Source organism: Pongo pygmaeus, chromosome 1 (assembly GCF_028885625.2).
Source record: "Pongo pygmaeus isolate AG05252 chromosome 1, NHGRI_mPonPyg2-v2.0_pri, whole genome shotgun sequence".
Lineage (NCBI taxonomy): Eukaryota > Metazoa > Chordata > Mammalia > Primates > Hominidae > Pongo > Pongo pygmaeus.
In genome coordinates this window covers 229,790,902-229,812,743 of record NC_072373.2, presented here as the reverse complement: position 1 = coordinate 229,812,743, position 21,842 = coordinate 229,790,902, and the positions used below count along the sequence as shown (strand labels likewise).

General features: G+C 62.4%; 3 protein-coding genes across 5 annotated transcripts; 2 read left to right on the top strand and 1 right to left on the bottom strand.

The window, feature by feature from the left end:
• Nucleotides 1–70: 70 nt before the first annotated feature.
• On the top strand, nucleotides 71–3,192 carry PUSL1 (pseudouridine synthase like 1). 2 transcript variants are annotated; one of them, XM_054445357.2, is made up of 8 exons: nucleotides 71–360; nucleotides 555–612; nucleotides 726–913; nucleotides 1,095–1,244; nucleotides 1,326–1,496; nucleotides 2,274–2,328; nucleotides 2,411–2,573; nucleotides 2,825–3,192. In XM_054445357.2, exons 1-8 carry the CDS (start codon nucleotides 284–286, stop codon nucleotides 2,872–2,874), a joined length of 912 nt encoding a protein of 303 aa, XP_054301332.1. In that variant the 5' UTR covers nucleotides 71–283; the 3' UTR covers nucleotides 2,875–3,192. The 2 variants fall into 2 exon arrangements, with proteins under 2 accessions (XP_054301332.1, XP_063516913.1); XM_063660843.1 differs by lacking the exon at nucleotides 1,095–1,244 and having other exon boundaries at nucleotides 189–360.
• On the bottom strand, nucleotides 3,099–16,428 carry INTS11 (integrator complex subunit 11). Its single transcript, XM_054445333.2, has 17 exons — nucleotides 16,314–16,428; nucleotides 12,352–12,449; nucleotides 11,812–11,885; nucleotides 10,579–10,807; nucleotides 6,920–7,018; nucleotides 6,804–6,838; nucleotides 6,305–6,443; nucleotides 5,830–5,894; nucleotides 5,239–5,428; nucleotides 5,016–5,099; nucleotides 4,542–4,631; nucleotides 4,294–4,456; nucleotides 4,100–4,207; nucleotides 3,952–4,013; nucleotides 3,738–3,880; nucleotides 3,532–3,661; nucleotides 3,099–3,438 (listed from the first exon to the last, which is right to left on the bottom strand). Exons 1-17 carry the CDS (start codon nucleotides 16,339–16,341, stop codon nucleotides 3,373–3,375), a joined length of 1,803 nt encoding a protein of 600 aa, XP_054301308.1. The 5' UTR covers nucleotides 16,342–16,428; the 3' UTR covers nucleotides 3,099–3,372.
• Nucleotides 16,429–16,470: 42 nt separating this feature from the next.
• Nucleotides 16,471–20,578, top strand: CPTP (ceramide-1-phosphate transfer protein). 2 transcript variants are annotated; one of them, XM_054445367.2, is made up of 3 exons: nucleotides 16,471–16,829; nucleotides 18,560–18,756; nucleotides 18,962–20,578. In XM_054445367.2, exons 2-3 carry the CDS (start codon nucleotides 18,635–18,637, stop codon nucleotides 19,482–19,484), a joined length of 645 nt encoding a protein of 214 aa, XP_054301342.1. In that variant the 5' UTR covers nucleotides 16,471–16,829; nucleotides 18,560–18,634; the 3' UTR covers nucleotides 19,485–20,578. The 2 variants fall into 2 exon arrangements, with proteins under 2 accessions (XP_054301342.1, XP_063516914.1); XM_063660844.1 differs by having other exon boundaries at nucleotides 16,471–17,322.
• The last annotated feature ends 1,264 nt before the right edge of the window (nucleotides 20,579–21,842 follow it).

The following is a 21,842-nucleotide window of genomic DNA, read 5'->3' as shown; positions in this document are numbered from 1 at the left end:
CACGCCCGCGAGAGCGTGGGGTCAACGCGTGGTTGCGGGCGCTCCTCCCGGGGCGCCGTGGTAGAGGTAGAGCGCCTGCGCTCGGCGGCGGGCCGGCACTTTGCAGCTTCTCCCTAAGTCCGGCCCCGCCTCCGCTCCCCGTCTCTGGCCGCCGTGGCGCGCTGCCGGGGCGGGGCGACCGCGCAGGCGCAAGAGCGGCCGGTGGGGCGTGACCAGGACGCGTGCGCGCGCGTAGGATCCCTGCGTTGGAGGCCGCCGCCCACGCCACCGACGGGGCTCGGCCATGAGTTCGGCGCCGGCCTCAGGCTTGGTGCGCGCGCGCTACCTTGTGTACTTCCAGTATGTGGGCACCGACTTTAAGTAGGTTTCCCGGGCGCAGCGGCGGGCGCCACGTGGGCCCGGGCGGAGGCGGGAAGGAGGGCGCGGGCGGGCAGGCGGATGTCTCTGCACGCGGGTTCCAAACGTTCGGGGGAGGAAGCGGCCCTGGCCTCAGAGGGCGGCCGAGACCCCAGGGCAGGGCGCCCCCGGTAACCTCCGCCCGCCTTTGCCCGCAGCGGGGTCGCGGCCGTCAGGGGCCCTCAGCGCGCCGTCGGGGTCCTGAACTACCTGGAGGTGAGCTCAGCCGGTCACGGGACGCCCGGTGAGGGGTAAGGCGGAGGCCCCCGCCGGCGCGTTCCCGGGGTCCGGCCTCGCTCACTCGCCCGCCCCGCGGCTCGGTCCTGCAGGAGGCCGCCGAGCGGCTGAATTCTGTGGAGCCGGTCAGGTTCACCATCTCCAGCCGCACGGACGCCGGGGTCCACGCCCTGAGCAACGCGGCGCACCTGGACGTCCAGCGCCGCTCAGGCCGGCCGCCCTTCCCGCCCGAGGTCCTGGCCGAGGTCCTCAACAGACACCTGCGGCACCCGGCCATCAGGTGAGCCCGCGACCTGAGCAGCCCCTGGGGCTGTGCCTTCCCGACTCCATCTGTCGCGGGCGGAGGCTGGAGGTCTGGACAGATTTCGTTGTCTGGTCGGAGCTCGAGGGGGCAGGAGAGACAATGTGACACCGCGGGCGGGCGGGGTCGTTCCTCCGGTGAGCTTGATCTGCCGCCATAGGGTCCTGCGGGCCTTCCGAGTGCCCAGCGACTTCCATGCTCGCCACGCAGCCACGTCCCGGATCTACCTGTACCGCCTGGCCACTGGCTGTCACCGGCGTGATGAGCTGCCGGTGTTTGAACGCAACCTATGCTGGGCTCTCCCGGCAGAGTGAGTGTGGCCCTGACAGTGAGCGGGGAGGGGGCAGGCAGGCAGGCCCCACCCTCCTGACGGTCACCCTGGTCCCTGAAGCTGCCTGGATGTGGTCGCCGTTCAAGAAGCCGCGCAGCACCTCCTCGGCACACATGACTTCAGCGCCTTCCAGTCCACTGGCAGCCCGGTGCCGAGCCCCGTGCGAACGATGCGCCGGGTCTCCGTTTCCCCAGGCCAGGCCAGCCCCTTGGTCACCCCCGAGGAGAGCAGGTGAGGAAGAGCCCCTGGGCTGTGGCCCTACCCTCAGGTCACGTGCTGATTTTAGCTCCAGCACCTCCCCCAGCTTTAAGGCAAGGTGAGGCGGGACGCAGGTAGCCGGAGTCCTCAGGACCTGGACAGCTGGAGGGGAGTGGCCCGGACACCCCCCCAGCCTCCAGCTGTGCCCTCCCCCCAGGCTGGGGAGCAGAAGACAGGGAAGGCTGCCTGTCTCTGAAAAATCCCTGCCATGCCTAACGGAAGAATATTGGCAGCTACTGGAAAGGTCTCACTGGTGCCAGTGGTTCTGGTGGGGTGGTTTCTGCTGCTCCCAGCACTGTCCAGAGGGCCACCCACCAGGTGGCAGCTTCTGACCAGAACCTCCCCTGTTGGGGTGAGCCCTGAAGGGAGGAAGAACTTCTGCCAGCCCCAGACTCCGCTGGCAGAGCAGCAGGTACAGGGCTGGGGTCTCTGGCACATGCACCAGCCATGTTCCCAGACCCTGCACCAGGATCCTAGGTGAGGGCCCAGGGCAAGCCCCTCTGGGACAGCCAGGCTACCTGCCCAGCCTCCAGGGTCCTGCTGCCTCCTTGCCCAAGCATTGCTTCTCTGATTTTAAGCCCCTCCAATGGGCCTCACTGGGAGCAGGAGGTCAGCCAGGGCCGCTGGTGGCCGAGCTAGTGGGAACCAGGCTTGTCTGAGGCCTGCCCTGTCACTCTCCCGTCCAAGGCCACGTAGTAGGCTGGGGATGGCAGACACTGCCCCACAGACACCTACAGGTATGTTTTCCAGGAAGCTGCGGTTCTGGAACCTGGAGTTTGAGAGCCAGTCCTTCCTGTATAGACAGGTGGGCTCTGTTCTGGGGCCCTCCCCAGGGGGTGGGGCTGAGCCTGGGCAGGCCCCTATGCAGTCTTGTCTCTGGGTTACAGGTGCGGAGGATGACGGCTGTGCTGGTGGCTGTGGGGCTGGGGGCTTTGGCACCTGCCCAGGTGAAGACGATTCTGGAGAGCCAAGATCCCCTGGGCAAGCACCAGACACGTGTAGCCCCAGCGCATGGCTTATTCCTCAAGTCAGTGCTGTATGGGAACCTCGGTAAGAAGAACAGGCCGAGAAGCTCCGGCCATGTGCCCAGTGACTGCTGCGGCCAAGGCGTGGGGTGGGGGGCAGAGGCCACTGACCACAGCAAGACAACTGGGGGTGAAGGAGCCCCCCGCCCAGGGCTGCAGTCCCTCAGCCCAGCCCATTCTGGGCTGGCCCACTCCCTGGTCATGGGAGTGGTCTCGGTGGGGAGGGTGCTAGGCCGGTCATGCCCCAGGCTGACGCAGGGTCTGGTCCGTCCACAGGTGCTGCCTCCTGCACCCTGCAGGGGCCACAGTTTGGGAGCCACGGATGACCCTGGACACTCAGCCAAAGTTAGGCCACACCAGGCCCAACCCTGTGCTGGTCAAGCCAGGGCAGTCACAGCTGCTTGGGGCCCACAGCACTGCTGCCTGGCCTCCACAACAGTAGCCTCCCTGCCCAGATCCCAGCACCCTGGACGCCTGTCTCTGTCCCAGGCGGGATGGGGCACAGTGCAGGACACAGCCATATACACCAAGAAGAGAGTACCAAGTAGTCTTTTGTTCAGTTTTTACTGGAAACCGCTGTCTGGGATCACCTGCCCTAACCATTTGGGGGCCCAGAAGCAGGAATAAAGGCAAGACAGCCCGGAGGCCAGTTTATTTCTTTAGCTGGAAACAGCTGCCTGGGCAGGCGCGTGACACAAGGCCTCTGTCCCCAGGGATGGGACCTGTGGGGTCTGTTCACCCAGGGCACCCACAGTCCTGAAGTGCAGGCCCCGGTCTGTCCAGCTGGGAGAGGGCAGAGGTGGTGGCTGGGTGAGCTGCCGGCCTCAGCTGGGGGCCTGGGGGAGGCCCTTCTTCAACAGAGATGTGAGGAAGCTCCCCAGCTCCTCATCCTAGGGCAGAGGCAAGAGCATTGTGGGCAGTGCAGGACAGGGAGGGGTGGTGACACCTGTGCTGACCGTGGTGGGGTGGGGGCCACCCCTTACCTGGTAGGTCCAGGAGACCAGCAGCACCTTGGTGCCTGGGTCCTCAGAAGGGGCGGCGGCCTGGATGAGGATGGACTCCACAGTCACAGAGCCGTCTGGGAGGTGCTGCACACAGTGGTCCTTCAGGATGCTGTGGGGAGGCTCAGTGAGACCCTGCCTGGCCCCCAGGGCCCAAGGGAGTGGGGGGGGTGGGGCCGGGTGCCCACCTCTTGAGGTGACTATAGACGCGCAACGCCGTCTCCTGCTCCTTGCGCGTGTCATGCAGGTGCACGCGGCAGGTGAAGCGCAGCTGGTGCTCAGCCAGACCCAGCTCTTTGAGGGCTTGCTCTGAGGACACCAGCCGGAAGTTCTGTGGGGCAGGGACAGGTCAGGGAGCGCAGCAGCAGCCCTCCCCCCTCCAGAGGCCGTCCTGGCACTCACACTGTCCTTCATGATCAGGGTGCCGTGCAGGAGCCGAGGCTTCTTGGCCTCAGGGAGCAGCCCTGCGGAGGAGGCGACAGGAGCCATCAACGTGAGGGCCGCTCCCAGCCGCCTGCCCCGAGCACCCTGCCCTGCCCAGCCTGCATACCCTGCGCCATCTCCCGCTTCAGCAGCCCCAGCGAGATGCCTACGGGGATGCTGGGGCTTGTGGGCAGCGTCACCGTCTCACCATTGGCCGGCATGTAGCAGCTGACCCCTGGACCCCGGGGGAAGAGAGAGCCTCAGCCCAGGCTGCCTGCGCTGACCCGAGGTGGGCCCCACACCGCCCGCCTGGCTGCCTACGGAGCTCCTGCTCGATCTTCTGCTTCAGGAACTCCATCTTCTTGGCCTCGCCATGCACCAACAGCACGCTCTCCGGCTCTGCCTGGCCCACCAGCTGCATGATGCCCTTGGCGTCTGCGTGTGCACTGAATGACATGTACTCCACCTGCATCTTGACCTCCAGCTGCAGAGGCCGCGGGGCGCGGACAGCGGTTACCTCCAGGAGGCGTCCCTTGGCCCTGCCAGCCCAGTGCGGGGTTGGGACTCACCACCTGCCGCCCCTCCATCTCGAGCTTCCGCTGACCGCTGAGGATCTTGTGGCCGACGGTGCCCTGCACGCAGTAGCCGGGCATGATGACCTGGGCGGGCACAGAGCTCACAGCCAGGGGGCTCCAGCCTTGGCACCTCAAGGCCTTCCCCAGGATGCCCCCACCTGAAGCCCTGGAAGCTGCTTCCACCTGCCAGCGGTGCCCGACCAAGCCTAGCTGCAGACTCCAAAGGGCTCAGGTTTTGGCACAAGACTGTCCAGGGCTGGGCTGGGGCTGTTCTGCCTGAGGTGGACGGGCTGCGTCACAGAGAGACTGAGCAGCTCCAGGCGGACATCGCCCCTGTTCCCCAGCAGCAGCAGCCACGTCCCTTGACCAGCGCGAGGCCAGGCCAGTGAGAGCTCAGAGACAGCGTGGGTGGAAGGACAACCCGCCGGCCTCCAGCTTCCAGGTTCCCGCACCTCACCATACCCTTACCATGTTCTTTTCATTTCCGGCCCATTTCCGGAAGATCTGCAGGGACTGCCCAGCGTGCAGCATTCCTGGCGTGGCAAACACAACCTATAGGACACACAGGGCCGGGTGGGGGGTCAGGGCAGCAGATGCCCCCCACCCCCACTGCAGGCCCAGCCCTGACACCTGCGGGAGACGGGAGGCCGACGGACGTGGATATGCTGGCCAGCCCTGCTGCGGGCCTCACCATCGGTCCTGGGTTGTCGGCAAAAGCCCGGTCGAAGGCCTTGATGTGCTTGAACTCAAACATGTTCCTCTGCACGAAAGTCTTGCGGATCTTCTGGTTGGTCCAGGGGATGAACAGCTTGTAGTAGTGGTTGGCCTTCTCAGTCAGCCCCGTGGAGAAGTAGATGGGCACCTTCAGGTTCATGCGCTCCCTGGGGACCACCGGCCCAGTCAGCACAGCGGCCACAGGAGAGGACACTGCAGGGCAGGACTCGGCCGGGTCACCCCCCACACCCGTGTCTGCACAGCTCATGCACAGGACAGGATGAATCCAGTCGCGACCACAGGAGGCCAGTGCCCTCAGCCTATGTCCCATTAAGCCCTGCAGCAGTCGGGCTCAGCGGAGAACCAGGAACCCCTACAAGAGCCACAGACAGTGGCGCTGACGGGATGTCACAGGCCTCCTGGGGTCACACAGCACACGAGCGGCCCCCCAGGACAGCAGCAAGCAGGGCCAAGATGCCACCGGTACGCTGAACAGGGCTGCCCACCAACTGGACTGTGTTCAGGGCGGGCCAGGGGCTCCTTAAAGGGCCGTCCTGGCGGCACCTACCAGAAGGTCTCCAGGAGGATGCAGAGCTCCTGGGCGCGGCCCAGCGCGAACACGGGTATCAGCACCTGAGGGGGACACAAGGCAGGAGCCCTGGGCACGTACGTGGCCCCTTGACACAGCAGGCAGCGTCCAGTGAGGGCACAGCCAGGTGCCCAAGAGCTGCGTCCTCATAGGGACCTTAGCCTCTCTCATCTGCTTCCAGTCCTGTCCCAGCCACTCTCCAGAAACAGAAAGGAGCTGCATGGGGCCTGGCCAGGGCTTCGTCAGAATCTGAGGTAGGAGAGGAAAAGGGGCTCCCTAGGAAAGGGTCTCTGAGTTTTCCTCCTCAATGCTGAGCAAATCTTCCTCCCTCCCTGCCTGAAAATGCAGTACCCCCCGCCCTGAGACCCCGACCCACGCCAAGGGCAGCCAAGCCTGCCGGAAGGACCTGCCCAGCATGGCTGAGGGCCCGTGTTCCCACCCCTGCTGCAGCTACCTTCCCACCACGCTCCACGGTCTCGTGGACTTTCTTCAGGAAGTCTCGCTCCCGGCAGCGCTTGGAGTCACGGATGGTCGTGGCATACGTGGACTCTGTGATGAGCAGGTTGGGGCGGCACTTGTCAATCCAGGCAGCTCTGGAACACGGGGGTGGGGGTGTGAGCCACGGTGCACTGTCCCCACAGTTGCAGGGCTGGGTGTGACAAGCTGGACCCCAGTACCACACCCAGCCGCCTTCCTAGGCCACTCTGGCTGGAAAGAGCCAGCTGGTAAAATGCTGTGGGCAGCACACTTGGGAAGAGAGAGGAGAGACAGAGGCCCCCGCCTGGACCCTGTGCCTTTGCACATCTGGGCCCAGAACGAAGGGGCTCTCCAGGCCGCACAGAACATGGGAGACACTGCCAGGCTGGCCGCTCAAGGGCTGGCACCCTGACACCCGCAAGGGTCCTGAGCTTCAGGGGGACCCACGGGACAAAAAGACACCTCAGCCTACTTACCCCAAGTGTCGGTCTGGGGTCATGTTATAATCACCCTGGTGAACGATCAAGGATGCCATGAGAAGGGTGCCTCCCACCCCAGCAGCCCCTCCCAAGCCTCAAGCCCTTCCACTGACCGTGTAGACCACAGACTCTGAGCCCACTTTAATCTGGAACATGGCTGCCCCCAGCACATGGCCTGCATAGTAGGCCTTGATCTCCAGCTCATCGTCTACCTGTGGAGGACAGGGCTGCACTCAGGCTGTGCCCTCACAGCAGAGGGGCACGGAGCGAGGGAGGTGGGGGCAGGGAGCGCAGGGGGCAGGGGCGGGGGCCTTTTAGTCCCTGTTGCTCACACACACAGCATCCAGTTCACAAGGGACGGGCAACGTGGACAAAGAACGAAAAACAACAGAAGACTGAAGGGACCTGAAATTGGAGTTTCCAGCGTGGACTTTGAATACATGACAGAGAAAAGACAAGGTTCAGAACATTGGCGGCCAGGTAACATTCTGGCTCAGGCCTGTAATCCCAACACTTTGGGAGGCCAAGGCAAGTGGATCCCTTGAGGTCAGGAGTTGGAGACCAGCCTGGCCAACATGGTGAAACCCCGTCTCTACTAAAAATACAAAAGTAAGCCAGGTGTGGAGGTGCGCGCCTGTAATTCCAACTGCTCAGGACGCTGAGGCAGGAGAATCGCTTGAACCTGTGAAGTGGAGGTTGCAGTGTACTGAGGTCGCACCACTGCACTCTAGCCTGGGCAACGGGGCGAGACTCCATCTCGATAAAAACAAACAAACAAAAAAGAATACTGGGCTGTGCACTGGCTCACACCTTTAATCCCGGCACTTTGGGAGACCAAGGTGGGCAGATCATCTGAAGTCAGGAGTTCAAGACCATCCTGGCCGACATGGTGAAACCCTGTCTCTACTAAAAATACAAAAGTTAGCTGGGCATGGTGGTGGGTGCTTGTAATCCCAGCTACTCAGTAGGCTAAGGCAGAATTACTTGAACCCGGGAGGCGGAGATTGCAGTGAGCTGAGATTATGCCGTTGCACTCCAGCCTGGGCAACAAGAGTGAGACTGTCAAAAAAAAAAAAATTGGCAAAAAACTGGACTTTTTTAAAATTTATTTATTTTATTCACTTAAAACTTGCCGGGCGCGGTGGCTCACGCCTGTAATCCCAGCACTTTGGGAGGCTGAGGCGGGTGGATCACCTGAGGTTGGGAGTTCGAGACCAGCCTGACCAACATGGAAAAAGCCCGTCTCTACTAAAAATACAAAATTAGCCGGGTGTGGTGGTGCACGCCTGGAATCCCAGCTACTCGGGAAGCTGAGGCAGGAGAACTGCTTGAACCCAGGAGGTGGAGGTTGCAGTGAGCCGAGATCGCGCCATTGCACTCCAGCCTGGGCGACAGAGTGAGACTCCGTCTCAAAAAAAAAAAAAAAAAAAAAAATTGAGAGACAGGGTGGGGCTGTCACCCAGGCTGCAGTGGCGCAATCATGGCTCGCTCAAACTCCTGAGCTCAAGCGTCCTCCCGCCTCCGCCTCCCGAGTAGCTGGGACTATAGGCACACACCCACCACGCTGGGCTAATTTAAAAACAAAACTTTGGCCAGGCGCAGTGGCTCACTCCTGTAATCCCAGCGCTTTGGGAGGCTGAGGCGGGTGGATCACCTGAGGTCAGGAGTTCGAGACCAGCCTGACAAACATGGTGAAACCCCCGTCTCTACTAAAAAAAAATACAAAATTAGCTGGGCGTGGTGGCGGGCGCCTGTAATCCCAGCTACTTGGGAGGCTGAGGCAGGAGAATCGCTTGAACCCGGGAGGCGGAGGTTGCGGTGAGCTGAGATCACGCCACTGCACTCCAGCCTGGGCAACGAGAGCGAAACTCCATCTCAAAAAAAACAAAAAAAAAGAATTCAACGGATGAATTTAACACCACATGACATATAACCAGAAAACGGAGTCCATGAACTGAAAGACACCAGAGGGAATATCTATCAGGAAACAGGAAAGACAAACAGATGACGGAGTTTCAAGAGGCTGAACGTCAGGCTCTCGGGGCCCCTGGAGGAGCAGGAACGGGGCAGAAACAACACTGGAAGAAACATGATGAAGGCCTCAAGCCACAGATCCAAGAGGCCCCAAACTCTGAACAGGCTGAGGATACATGTCGGCCCATCGGAGCACAAGCACCAAAAACCAAGGCCCGCGTGCAGACCCTGCGGCCGCCCGGGCCCAGAGACAGAAAGAACGATGTTTGCAAAGTGCAGGGACAAAATACTGTCAACCTAAAATCCTACACACCTAAGGGGGAAAAAGTCCTTCAAGAATGAGAGTAAAGTAAATCCATTTGCAGGCAAATAAATTTTTTTTTTTTTTTGAGCTGGAGTCTCACGTCTCGCTCTGTCTCCCAGGCTGGAGTGCAGTGGTGCGATCTCGGCTCACTGCAAGCTCCGCCTCCCAGGTTCACGCCATTCTCCTGCCTCACCCTCCCGAGTAGCTGGGACTGCAGGCGCCCGCACCATGCCCGGCTAATTTTTTGTATATTGTTTAGTAGAGACGGGGTTTCACCGTGTTAGCCAGGATGGTCTCGATCTCCTGACCTCGTGATGCGCCTGTCTCAGCCTCCCAAAGTGCTGGGATTACAGGCGTGAGCCACCGCGCCTGGCCAAGGCAAATAAAAATTGACAGAATTCAGCACCAGCAGACCCACACATATTCTTCAGGCAGAAGGCAAATTATCCCAAGTAAAAAGTAGAAAAAATGCAGGAAGCACAACAAAAAGGATAAATATATAAATAAAACTAAGCAAATGTTGGTGTTACCAGGCATTAGAAATCATGTATTTCTGGGTTTAAAATGTACTGAGGGAGTTGCCAGGTGTGGTGACTCATGCCTGTAATCCGAGCACTTTGAGAGGCTGAGGTGGGAGGATCCCTGGAGCCCAGGAGTTCGAGAGCCTTAGCAACACATACCCCATCTCTACAAAAAATACCAAAATAAATTAGCTGGGCGCAGGGGCACATGCTTGTAGTCCCAGCTACTTGGGAGGCCGAGGTGGGAGGATCACCTCAGCCCGGGAGGCCGAGGCTGCAGTGAGCCAGTATCACATCCTGCCTCGGTAACAAAGTGAGACCCTGTCAAAAAAAAAAAAAAAGTTTCACAACAAAAAAGATAAATATACTTCATCTTGACAAGAAGTTCAATCAGAAAGATAAAGTGTTCCAAAATACATAGGTACCTAATATAGTTTCAAGAAATATAAAAGCAACACCCACAGACTCTAACGAGACACAGACAAACCCATAATCTTTGTCAGAAAGGGAATTTCACCTGTCACTCGCTGATTTAACTTTCACTTCCTCCCTGACCCACACCCAGAACCAGGCACCCTCCAGAGCTGGCCCATCTCCCCTCCGGCCCCTGCCTCCCTGCCCGGCAACACCCCGGGAGCTCCAGCGAGTCTCTGGCCGCTCCAAGCGCTCTGAGGGCACCAGCCTGTCCCACTCTGGCCATTTCAATGCCGCTCGGACAGAGCCAGGTGGGTTCGTAGGCCGGGGGACACCCCCACCGTGCAAGTGCTCTCGCAGGTCGGCGCCCAGTCCAGTCTGGGACCCACATCCTCGCGCTGCCGCCTCCTGGTGTCCCCACAGTGCTGGATGCAAGAGTGAGGTGGGGTGGGCTCACCCTGAGGCCCCAGCCTTCCAGAGACTGTGTAGAATGGGCAGAGGGCATGGTTGGTGTGGGGGTGGGCAGTGACTGTGCCGTCTGTGGCTCTGGGAACCTAACCTGGACCGTCTGGTGGAGGTGGACAGCCACCACCTTCTTCATGCAGTCTTTGATCATCTGGGAGGTGAAGAAGTTGGCCTCGCCCTTCTTGTCCACGGCGATCTTGCGGTAGTCCTCCAGCAAGATGGGGCAGATGGCCTGGGTGGGGTGGGTCATGTAGATGGGCCCGTCGTAGCCCACCATCTCGCTGAAGTAGGGGAGTGCCCCGCAGTGGTCCAGGTGGAAGTGGCTAGGGGGATGCAGCACAGGTCAGCCTGGGCCCACCCTGCCCCAGCCTTCACCCCAGCTCTGGGCTTGTGGGTCACTGGCCCCTTCATTCGCCTGCTGTGCACCAGGCCCCATCCCAAGTACCAAAGAGTCAGGAATCAGCAAACATAGAACTGTCTCCCTGCAACTTTCAGTCTCAAAGTCTAGCAAGGCAATAAGCAAACGGGAAATTGAACACGTCAGTGACGGCGACAATGCAAAGCTGCTAAGGGAACCGCAGCGACATGCTCTCGAGACAGTGCAAAGCTGCTGAAGGAACCGTGGCGACACGCTCGCGAGACAGCGCAAAGCTGCTGAGGGAACCGCGCATGGGGGAGCCGCTAGCTTTTCAGGCAGTCAGGACAAGCTGAGTGGAGCTGCAGGTGAAGGTGGCACAGACCCAAGGGCGAGGGCAGCGCCTGGCAAAGCCGCAAGAAGGCACTGGGGGGTTGTGTCTGAGGAGAAACCACAACCACGAGGGGCTCAGGGGCAGCTGAAGACACCGCCTCCGGAGAGGGGGCTTCTCCAGGCTTCACGGGCCCGGCTGCTGAGGAGGACAGGGCAGGGCAGGCAAGGGCAGGGGGCCCAGCAGGAGTGCTGTGGCCGTCCAGACGAGGCCACCCAGACCAGCGAGTCATGAGCTGCTGGACCCTAACGGCTGGGATCAGGGCAGACTCGGGACTCTGGAATCGCCAACAAGACAGTGGGGTTTAAAGATCCTGAGACAGTGAAGGCATCGGAGAGGGTGAAGCCTGGAGGACTGGGTTCAGAGGATAGGGTTCAGAGGGCAGGGCCGGAAGAACAGACAGAGACCAGGCCATGTGTGTGACCAGTAAGGCAGGCAGGGAGCAGATCCTGGGGCCTAGAAGCCCCCTGAGGATCAAGGATGGCACAGGCCCCTTGCCGAACGCTGCCGAGACCGAGTAAGGGGGCCCAAGCCCCACAGGCACAGACATGGGACCCTCAAGGCCCCCAACCGGCACCCACCTAATGATCACGCAGTCCAGGAAGTCTGTCAGGCGGCCATTCTGGGTGATGTAGGAGAAGTCAGGGAAGCGTCGCTGGGAAGGACGTGGGGGTTTCAGGTTGCGCAGTGGTCTCCAGGCAGCATCTGGGGCCACCCATGCCCCAGGGAGGGGCCCCCAGGAAGGGGGGTTCTATGTGCAGACTCATGCTGGGCACTCCCACCCCACAGATGGCACCAGGACCCCTGACTGCTCACAGCATCCGGAGGGGCCGAGGTTACCCCCAACCTCACTGACAGATGTGAGCTGGAAGCTGAGCCCAAGGTCTCACTGAGCCCAGCCTACAGGACCCCGGGACTGGGGCCCAGCGCCAGCACAGGGGGACCCTCCCATGCAGGGGCTCGCCTCGGCCAGGCCCACCCATCCCTGCTCCCCACAGGGTGCAGCCGTCCAAGCACAACCACTGCTGCCCACTGCCCCACTGTCCCGGCTCTGAGGCCCAGGGTCCAGCTGTGGATGGCCGGCTCTCCCAGCCTCTGGGCCTCCTGCCCGAGGGACTCACGTCGTCATTGAAGCCCATGTGCATTCCACAGTCCAGCATGACATTCTTGCCCGCAATGGAGACCAGGATGCAGCTTCGGCCCACGTCCTGGCCGGCCCCTACTCGAGGGAGGGCAGATGGGAGTCACTGCTGCGCCCCCCGCCCCCTGTGCTGCCTCCCCGAGCTCTACAGGACCCCAGTGCACTGAGGAAACCGGACCGAGGCTGCTGTGTGGACAGACACATGGGCCAAGAAGCAGGGCCACCCCTACTCACAAGAAGGGGGACACAGGGAACCATGCCCCATGCCATGTCCAGGGTGGAGGCCGGCAGCCCACACGCCCTCCCCCGCCAGCTTCCCCTAGCCTCTCAAGGTGGCCACGGCCTGCTGGCTAAGTAGTGGGCACTGTGCTGTGGTCCTCAGCCTCCAACAGAGACAAGGGCTGGTCTGTGGGGCCAACGCCTCAGTCAGAGTCACTCCTGGGCTGCGGCTGGACCCTCAGCAGAGCTGCAAACCAATGAGGTCGCCTCCTCCAGGATCTTTCCCCAGGCAGGCAAGGGACTGAGTGCCTAAGTGCTGGCACTGGGTGTCCCCTGGTGGTGCGGCTGTGGAGGGACGCCACACAGCCTTGGCCATGCCATAGCGAACACGGTGCCAGTGGTCCAGCAGTGGCCAACGTGGCAACACGAGCCTCACACCACTGCACACCATGCAGCCCCCAACACAGACCCTCATCTGCAGCCGTCCCACACTCCTGACAGCCAAGCAGCCCTGCCCAGCTGCTCCAGCCAGAGGCCTTGGCCAGCCAAAGCACACTCAGCCCCCTCATGTGGCCTGGGGGCCCGCGAGGAAAGGGTCACGGCCCCTGCACAGACTGTGCCTGGCGGGAGTCTGATGGCAGTGAACAGTTTTCCCCTTGAATCCCACCCACCTCCCCCTGCCAGCCACCTGAAGTGTCCAAAGCCAGCACCACACATCAGGATGACGGGGCCACAGCCGAGGGGCTGCCTGCCACAGAGGGGGTTCTCAGGTTCTTTTCCAGGCCTGTTCCTGCCCCCACTGGGTGTGAGCTCTCTGAGAGCAGGGTCTCAGCTGTCTCCTCCCTCTGCATCTCCTACCCCAAGCCACGCCCTCTGGCACCTGTCAGAAGGGAGGGCCGCCCCTCTTCATGGTCGGGGACCTGAAGCCACAGAAGCACTTGTAACACACAGCGCCGAAGCGTGGGGCTCGGGTTGGTTTTCTGAATTCCAAAGCCCAGTCCTGAGGTACTGGCAGTCCCGCCTCCCGACAGGACCCACAGTGATTCCAGGGAGGAAAGCGGAAAGGTGCGGGAATAGAGCCTGGAGCTACAAGAGGTGACAGGGCTCAGAAGACAGGAGGAGGTATCCCTGTCTGCAAGGAGACAGCGGGCAGACAAACAAGACACCCCAAGCACGCCAGAAGGAGGTTACTGTGACAGAAAAAAGCAAGGTGAGAGAATGAGGAAGCCTGGAAACTTCCAGAACCATGACAGGAAAGAGCTCCCTGAGAAGCCAACTTTTGAGCAGGGTAGGGGAAGAGCAGGAGAGGGAAGAGGGGAGGGGAGGGGAGGGGGAGGGAGAGGGGGAGGGAGAGGGGAGAGGGGAGAGGGGAGAGGGGAGAGGGGAGGGGGGAGGGGAGGGGGAGGGAGAGGGGAGGGGGAGGGGAGGGGAGGGGGAGGGGGAGGGGAGGGGGAGGGGAGGGGGAGGAGAGGGGGAGGGGAGGGGGAGGGGAGGGGGAGGGACAGGCAGGGCGGGGGGAAGGGACCAGCGGCAGGGAGGCACGGGCAGGGCGGGTGGGGGGACTGGCGGCGGAGGGGGGGAGCCACACACAGGCCAAGGCGTGGGAGTGACCCCAAGGACACAGCAGTGGTCCAGTGAGCGCGGACACGGAGCCCGAGGCAGTGCCTGGCGCAGGGAAGTAGTGAAACAGGCCTTCTGCTTTGCCGACACCTTCGCTGAGGTGACCTTAAGAATATGCCCAGGTACCGATTGGGGGTGACTGAAACCACATGAAAGATCAGAAAGATCAGATGTCCCGGAGTGGGCACAACAGGCAGCCAAGAGGCCGAATGGGAAAGGGGTAGGCTGGGAGGACCCCACGGAGGCCTCAGAGAGCAGGGGAGGGCAGTGGGGCCCACACAACAGCTGCAAAATGCCGTGGGGTGTGCAAGGGCCAGGGGTGTTCACAGCACAGTGTCCACACCGGGGCGGGGGGCACCCTCCGAGGAAGCACCCACGCCATGGGGAAGGACATGGAATCCCGTCTTGGTGTCTGTGCTGGAAGGTGCCCTCGACCCCCTGCCCGGTGGAAGGACCATGTTCCAGGACAGCACAGGGCAGGCACCTGTGGAAAACGCTCAGGACATCAGGATGACTGGCCACCAACACCATGTCCTCCAGCTGTTTCTGAAACCCTGGATTTTGACTAATTTTTTCCTTCTTCGTATTGTTCTATACTGTTAGGACTTTAACTTTTTTTTGAGATACAGTTTTGTTGTCACTCAGGCTGGAGTGCAGTGGCACACTCATGGCTCACTGCAGCCTCAACCTCCTGGGCTCAAGCAATTCTCACAACTCAGCAGCCTTCCAAGTAGCTGGAACCACAGGCCCACACCACCACGCCCGGCCAATTTTTGCTTTTTTTTTTTTTGGAGTGATGGGGTCTTGCCATGTTGGCTAGGCTGATCTTGAACTCCTGGGCTCAAGCGATCCTCCCACCTCTGGCTTCCAAAGTGCTGTGATTGCAGGCGTGAGCCACAGTGCCCAGACTGTCAGGACTTTTAGGAGTACACATTTGTGTTTTGTGCTGTTTTTTTCAGTGTTGCAGAAATCAGGTAGAACAAGAGCTGAACTGAAAGTTGATTGTAACTCGGGCGTGAGCACAAAGGGTGGTGGACAGAAACCCAGAGGTGAGGAGGCAGAAGCGGGGCTGAGAGGCTGAGGGGCTGGGGGGGCTGAGGGGCTGGGGGACTGGAGGGGCTGGGGGACTGGAGGGGCTGGGGGACTGGAGGGGCTGGGGGGCTGAGGGGCTGGGGGGCTGAGAGGCTGGGGGGCTGAGAGGCTGGGGAGCTGGGGGGCTGAGGGTCTGCTGGGCTGAGGGGCTGGGGGGCTGAGAGGCTGGGGAGCTGGAGGGCTGAGAGGCTGGGGAGCTGGGGGGCTGAGGGTCTGCTGGGCTGGGGGGGCTGGGGGACTGGAGGGGCTGGGGGGCTGAGGGGCTGGGGGGCTGAGAGGCTGGGGGGCTGAGAGGCTGGGGAGCTGGGGGGCTGAGGGTCTGCTGGGCTGAGGGGCTGGGGGGCTGAGAGGCTGGGGAGCTGGGGGGCTGGGGGTCTGCTGGGCTGGGGGGCTGGGGGACTGGAGGGGCTGGGGGGCTGAGGGGCTGGGGGGCTGAGAGGCTGGGGGGCTGAGGGACTGGGGGGCTGGGGGGCTGCTGGGCTGGGGGGGCTGGGGGACTGGAGGGGCTGGGGGGCTGAGGGGCTGGGGGGCTGAGAGGCTGGGGGGCTGAGAGGCTGGGGAGCTGGGGGGCTGAGGGTCTGCTGGGCTGGGGGGCTGGGGGACTGGAGGGGCTGGGGGGCTGAGGGGCTGGGGGGCTGGGGGGCTGCTGGGCTGAGGGGCTAAGGGACTGAAGGGCTGGTGGGGCTGGAGGCCGCAGCGCGCGGCACGGGGAGGTCAATGCACCGACGAAAGCGCACAGCGAGCGCGAAGGCCCCGCGGCCCAATCTGCGACGTCCCCTCACGGCCGCCTGAACCTTGGGGCTCGCGTTCTCGCGTCACTGCCGGAGGCCCGGGGTGCAGGGACTAGGCCGCCTCTCGGCTCCCACCAGGGCCCGCGCCGAGAGGAGGAAACCAGAGAACGCCCGCGGCGCGCACCCGGCTCCACGAGAAACCGGAGGGAGCGGGGCGCCCGGCCCGCCCGGAGCCGCATACGGAGCCCGCCCCACAGCCCTCCCGGCGGCTCCCACTCACCCAAGGGCGTGACTCTGATCTCAGGCATCGTCTCCGTCGCGCTCCCGGACCCGCGAGCCCCGTGTGCGGTGATGCATTGCGCAGGCGCAACCACCTCGGCGCAACTTCCGGTGCGCTAGCCGGAAACGCGGGTCGGGGAGCCGGGCCTCCTGATTGGGCGGGACCCAACCAATCAGGGCGGCGGGCGAGGGCGGGGCGGGGCGGTGGGCGAGGGCGGGGCCCGAACGGCGGCTACGGCCCAGGTGAGCGGCTCGGGCTCGGCGGCCGCACCTGCCCAACCCAACCGGCAGGGTCCGGAAGTCGCCGAGGGGCCGGGAGCGGGAGGGGACGTCGTCCTAGAGGGCCGGAGCGGGCGGGCGGCCGAGGACCCGGCTCCCGCGCAGGACGGAGCCGTGGCTCAGGTCGGCCCCTCCCCAGCACCACCCCGGGCCTCCGCCCCTTCCTGGGCCTCTCGGTGGAGCAGGGACCCGAACCGGTGCCCATCCGGTCCGGTGCCATCTGAAGCCCCCTTCCCAGGTGAGACTCGTAGCGCTCGCTCGACAGGGTCTGGTCCCACCCAGAAGGCCTGGGGCACCGTGGGGCCCCGTCTCCTGCTGGCCCCCCAGCCTGCTGTCAGCAACCGGGCTGTGTGCTCAGGCCGCCCTCGCGCCCAGCCCTGACCTTGGGCCGGTGGGCTGCCGTGGGAAAGGCCTGGAGGTGTCCTGGGTCACCTTCCTGGGCTGGCAAGCTGCCCGCCTCCTGCACAGCCACTGCCCTTCCTGTTGTTCCCGAGCCACCAGCCACAGCTCTGAGAGGCTCCTGGCAGCTTCTGTTTGCCACTGGCTCGAATCTAGGCAGGAAGGCAAGGCCTGCAGAATATCTGGTGACCAAGAAGGAAACCCCAGAGCCTCAGAGACCATCTTCTCAGTGGACAAAATTAAGGCCCGAGGAGGGGAGGGGCGTGCTGGACGTCTGTGGGACTCCATCTTTCTGAGGCCCAGGAGCAGCCATCCCCCACACCTGAAGCCTGGTGAGCTCACATCTGGGGCCTCCGCCTGGTGCCAAGCATGCAACCCAACCTGTGGGGCCTGCAAGGCAAGGCTTCAGCACCCTCCGGGCACCAGTGCTCCAGCAGCCTGGGCCATGGGCTGGGCAGGGCTTGCAGCCCATGATCCCTAGTGATGGGATCCTAGGGCACTGAGCAACCTGCCCACCTGCTCCTGGCCAGGAGCTCTCAGCACAGCTGGGTGCCCTTCCCCCTCCCCCACCGCTGGAGTCCCTGCAGCCAGGGAGGCCAGGACAGGGCTCCCAGCACCAACCGGCCTAGGAACCCCCAGGCCCAATACAGTAAGGGTTCTTGCTGGTCGAGGTGGAATGCAGCTGAGTCTCAGGTTCCCCAGAGCAGGTGCGGGCCTGTGGGGCACCCGGGGAGACAGGGCGAGGGTGCTTGGCGACACTCACACAAAGCATGGGTGCCTGGATGTCTGTGGAGTGACTGTGAATGCCAGCAGAATCCAGGGCAGGGCCTGGGCCACTCGTGGAAGGCTCCCTAGGGCTAGTACAAGGGTCTCGTGGCAATCTTCTGAGTGGTAAAACCCATCCGTGTGGGACGTGTAGTTTCAGCAACAGGAGTGAAAACACGTGTCCATCCATCCAGCAAGTGCCAGCCCTACAGCCTCTCTTCTGCTTTTGGGGATGTAGCAGTGAGGAAGATGGGGCAGCCTGCCCGGCAGCATCCCCCCACCCCTGGCCCCACCCGTCTCTGCTCTCTGCTGTGTCTGTTTTCTTGTCTACGACTTCAGAACTTCCTGTCTTTGTTGTCATCTGACCCCACCCCAGATGGCTGCTCGCACTCCCCATGCACCCAGATGCCTAGAACGGTGCTTGGCTCTTGGCAGGGGCTTAGTATTTCTCCAGCTGGTAAAAACAGATGCAGCATCTAGAGAGAAAAACAAAAACAAACAAGAAAGCACCAGCAGAGACACCTGCTGCAGACAGCGGGGCCTAGTGGTCTGATAAAGCCAGAAGGGGCCACTCTTGGGGTCAGGGACTGACTCGGAGTCAGTGGCCTGATCCACAGGAGGGGCTGTGCCAAGGTCCGTGAATGCGCAATCCTGATGAAGGGCGAGTCAGGGTGGTGTGCCTCAGACCCTGCGGCTTGGCTGGGAGCAGAGCCAGGCGGCTCCTGGGAGGAAGCTCCATGAGGGGCATGAGTGTTCAGTGAGCAGCAATGGGATCGCAGCTATTTTGTTCCCCTCCACACACAGAAAATGAGCCACAGAGCAAGCTGACCCGAGCGACACAGCCCCCCAGCCCTACTGTATTTCCGTTCCTATCAAAAAATGGATGATTCGGAGACAGGTTTCAATCTGAAAGTCGTCCTGGTCAGTTTCAAGCAGTGTCTCGATGAGAAGGAAGAGGTATTGCTGGACCCCTACATTGCCAGCTGGAAGGGCCTGGTCAGGTGCGTGCGCCGGGGCTGCCTCCTGAGGTGGGCGCTGACCTGGCCCGAGTCCCCTGTGTGGCATCTGCCTCCCAACTACCTGTCCCCACCAGCTTTGCTGCCCATTTCCCGATGGGTGTGAGCCCCCAGGGGCTCAGTGTCCCCTGCACCCCAGGTGGGCTGCCCCAGGCCTGGGCGAGGACTCGAGCCCCGCTTCCTTCCACAGGTTTCTGAACAGCCTGGGTACCATCTTCTCATTCATCTCCAAGGATGTGGTCTCCAAGCTGCAGATCATGGAGCGCCTCAGGGGCGGCCCGCAGAGCGAGCACTACCGCAGCCTGCAGGCCATGGTGGCCCACGAGCTGAGCAACCGGCTGGTGGACCTGGAGTGCCGCTCCCACCACCCCGAGTCTGGCTGCCGGACCGTGCTGCGCCTGCACCGTGCCCTGCACTGGCTGCAGCTGTTTCTGGAGGGCCTGCGCACAAGCCCTGAAGATGCACGCACCTCCGTGCTCTGCGCCGACTCCTACAACGCCTCGCTGGCCGCCTACCACCCCTGGATCGTGCGCCGTACCGTCACCGTGGCCTTCTACACGCTGCCCACACGCAAGGTCTTCCTGGAGGCCATGAACGTGGGGCCCCCGGAGCAGGCCGTGCAGATGCTAGGCGAGGCCCTCCCCTTCATCGAGCGCGTCTACAACGTCTCCCAGAAGCTCTACTCCGAGCACTCCCTGCTGGACCTGCCCTAGGGGTGGGAAGCCAGGGCCACACCGGCTTTCCTGCTGCAGATCTGGGCTGCGGTGGCCACGGCTGTGAGTCCCATAGCAGAGCTTTCTGCGCGCCGCAGGAACAGGAGATCCACTGTTGCCCCTATGAGCTGAGCTTGTTAGGAACCACAGACTGTGACAGAGAAGGTGACGACCAGCCCAGAAGAGGCCCACCCTCTCGGTCTGGAACGAGACGACTCAGCCGTGGCTCCCCCTCAGCCTGTTAAACACGTGCCCAGCCAGGCCTCACCAGGGTGCGTTGCAGAGCAGAGCAGGTAGGGGTGGGGCCCAGGCCTGCAAGAGCCCAAAAGGTCGCCACCCCCTAGCCTGTGGGGCAGATCTGCGAACCAGGGTGAAGTCACAGGTCCCAGGGTGTGGAGGCTCCATCCTTTCTCCTTTCTGCCAGCCGACGTGCCCTCATCTCAGGCCCGTGCCTGGGACCCCGTGTCTGCCCAGGTGGGCAGCCTTGAGCCCAGGGGACTCAGTTCCCTCCATGCCCTGGCTGGCAGAAACCCCCAACAGCAGTCTGGGCACTGTGGGGCTCTGCCCGCCTCTCCCGCCTTGTTTGCCCCTCAGCGTGCCAGGCAGACTGGGGGCAGGACAGCCGGAAGCTGAGGCCAAGGCTTCTCACAGAAGGGCCCCGGAAGTCCCCGCCCTTGGGACAGCCTCCTCCGTAGCCCCTGCACGGCACCAGTTCCCCAATGGACGCAGCAGACCGCCTCCCGCAGCGGCTGTGGGTCTGCACAGCACGGCCCAAGGCCCCCAGGAGCCGGGACTCTGCTACACCCAGTGAAATGCTGTGTCCCTTCTCCCCCTGCCCCTTGCTGCCCCCTCCCCACAGTGCCCAGGAGACCCGCGGGGCATGGAACAGGAGGGTCTGGACCCTGTGGCCCGGCCACCATCCAGTGCCTGGGGCCTGACCACTGGCTCTTCACAGTGGACCCCAGCACCTCAGGGTGGCAGAGGGATGGCCCCTATGGCCCGGCAGACGCGCGAGCTTCCGGAGTGCAATCCATGTGATGTCTTCCAACGTTAATAAATCACACAGCCTCCCAGGAGGGAGACGCTGAGGTGCACTGGGTGCCTGATTCCCACAGGGGGACACAGGGGCACCCAGCGAGGGCAGGGAGGGCCCTCACCCCAGGGACACAGCTGAGGTGGGTGCACCTAACTCCAAGGGAGCTGAGGCCCTGCTGTCAGGCTCAGGGGGCTGTGTCAGCCCCAGGGCTCAACAAACGCCCTGAGAAAAGGCCAGCCTTGGGGGCAGGGCTGCTGTGTGCCCGTCCCCCCAGAGAGGTCCCATCACTACACCCATTGTACAGGTGAGACAACAGAGACACAGAGTCACCCAGAACCAAGAGGCTGGGTCAGGAGGACAGGGTTGGGAGGGCGGACATCAGCCTCAGAGACACAGAGTCACCCAGAACCAAGAGGCTGGGTCAGGAGGACAGGGTTGGGAGGGCGGACATCAGCCTCTCCGCGCAAAAGAGGAGAGGCCTGTGTGGGATGTGTGCGTGGTGGTGGGGGCCACTCCCAGCCACAACAGTGGCCTGGACAGAAAGGGGATGCAACTCACCGGAGTCTTCCTGGATGCCACCCCAACCTCAGGGTCTGTGGGAGCTGCATATGGTGCTGGCAAAGGCTGCCGACTGCAGTATGGACCGGGAGAACTGCCTGGGTCTGCATGGGCCCCAGGGCACGGCTCCCTCCGGGTGTGTCCTTATGTGCAAGTGCCATGCTTGTGCTGTTTGCGTGTCCCAAGTGCATGTGTGCCGTCCATGTGCCATGCATGCGTGTGCTGTTTGCACGTGCTGTGTGCATGTGTGCCGTTTTCACGTGCTGTGTGCATGTGTGCCATTTGCACGTGCTGTGCATGTGTGCCATTTGTGTGCTGTGCACACGTGCCGTGTGTGTGCCGTTTGCATGTGCCATGCATGTGTGCCGTTTGTGCCATGTGCGTGCCATTTGCATGTGCTGTGCGCGTTTGCCATGTGCGTGTGCTGTTTGCATGTATGTGCCATGCGCGTATGTGCTGCGTGTGTGCCGTGCACGTGCTGTGCGCATATTTGCCGTTTGTGTGTGTGCCATGCATGTGCCGTTTGTGTATGCCGCGTGTGTGCTGTGAGCGTGTATGCTGTGCACGTGTGCGTGTGCCATGCACTTTGTGTGTGTGCCGTGCATGTGTGCCGTTTGCACGTGTGCCGTTTGCATGTGCGTGTGCCATTTGCCTATGTGCCATTTGCATGTGTGCTGTTTGTGCCGTTTTGTGTGTGCCGTGCGCATGCCATTTGCGTGTACCATGTGCATGTGCCGTTTGTGTGCCATACACGTGTGCCATTT

Excerpts from the sequence above, each read along its gene's own strand:
- PUSL1 (XM_054445357.2), top strand. The coding sequence starts at position 284 with ATGAGTTCGGCGCCGGCCTCAGGCTTGGTGCGCGCGCGCTACCTTGTG. Across the intron at positions 1,245-1,325 it reads TGCTGGGCTCTCCCGGCAGA|CTGCCTGGATGTGGTCGCCG; the intron begins GTGAGTGTGGCC and ends TGGTCCCTGAAG. Across the intron at positions 1,497-2,273 it reads GTCACCCCCGAGGAGAGCAG|GAAGCTGCGGTTCTGGAACC; the intron begins GTGAGGAAGAGC and ends TATGTTTTCCAG.
- INTS11 (XM_054445333.2), bottom strand. The coding sequence starts at position 16,341 with ATGCCTGAGATCAGAGTCACGCCCTTGG. Across the intron at positions 5,895-6,304 it reads CCGTGGAGCGTGGTGGGAAG|GTGCTGATACCCGTGTTCGC; the intron begins GTAGCTGCAGCA and ends TGTCCCCCTCAG. Across the intron at positions 3,881-3,951 it reads CCCTGATCATGAAGGACAGT|AACTTCCGGCTGGTGTCCTC; the intron begins GTGAGTGCCAGG and ends CCTGCCCCACAG.
- CPTP (XM_054445367.2), top strand. The coding sequence starts at position 18,635 with ATGGATGATTCGGAGACAGGTTTCAATCTGAAAGTCGTCCTGGTCAGT. Across the intron at positions 18,757-18,961 it reads AGCTGGAAGGGCCTGGTCAG|GTTTCTGAACAGCCTGGGTA; the intron begins GTGCGTGCGCCG and ends TTCCTTCCACAG.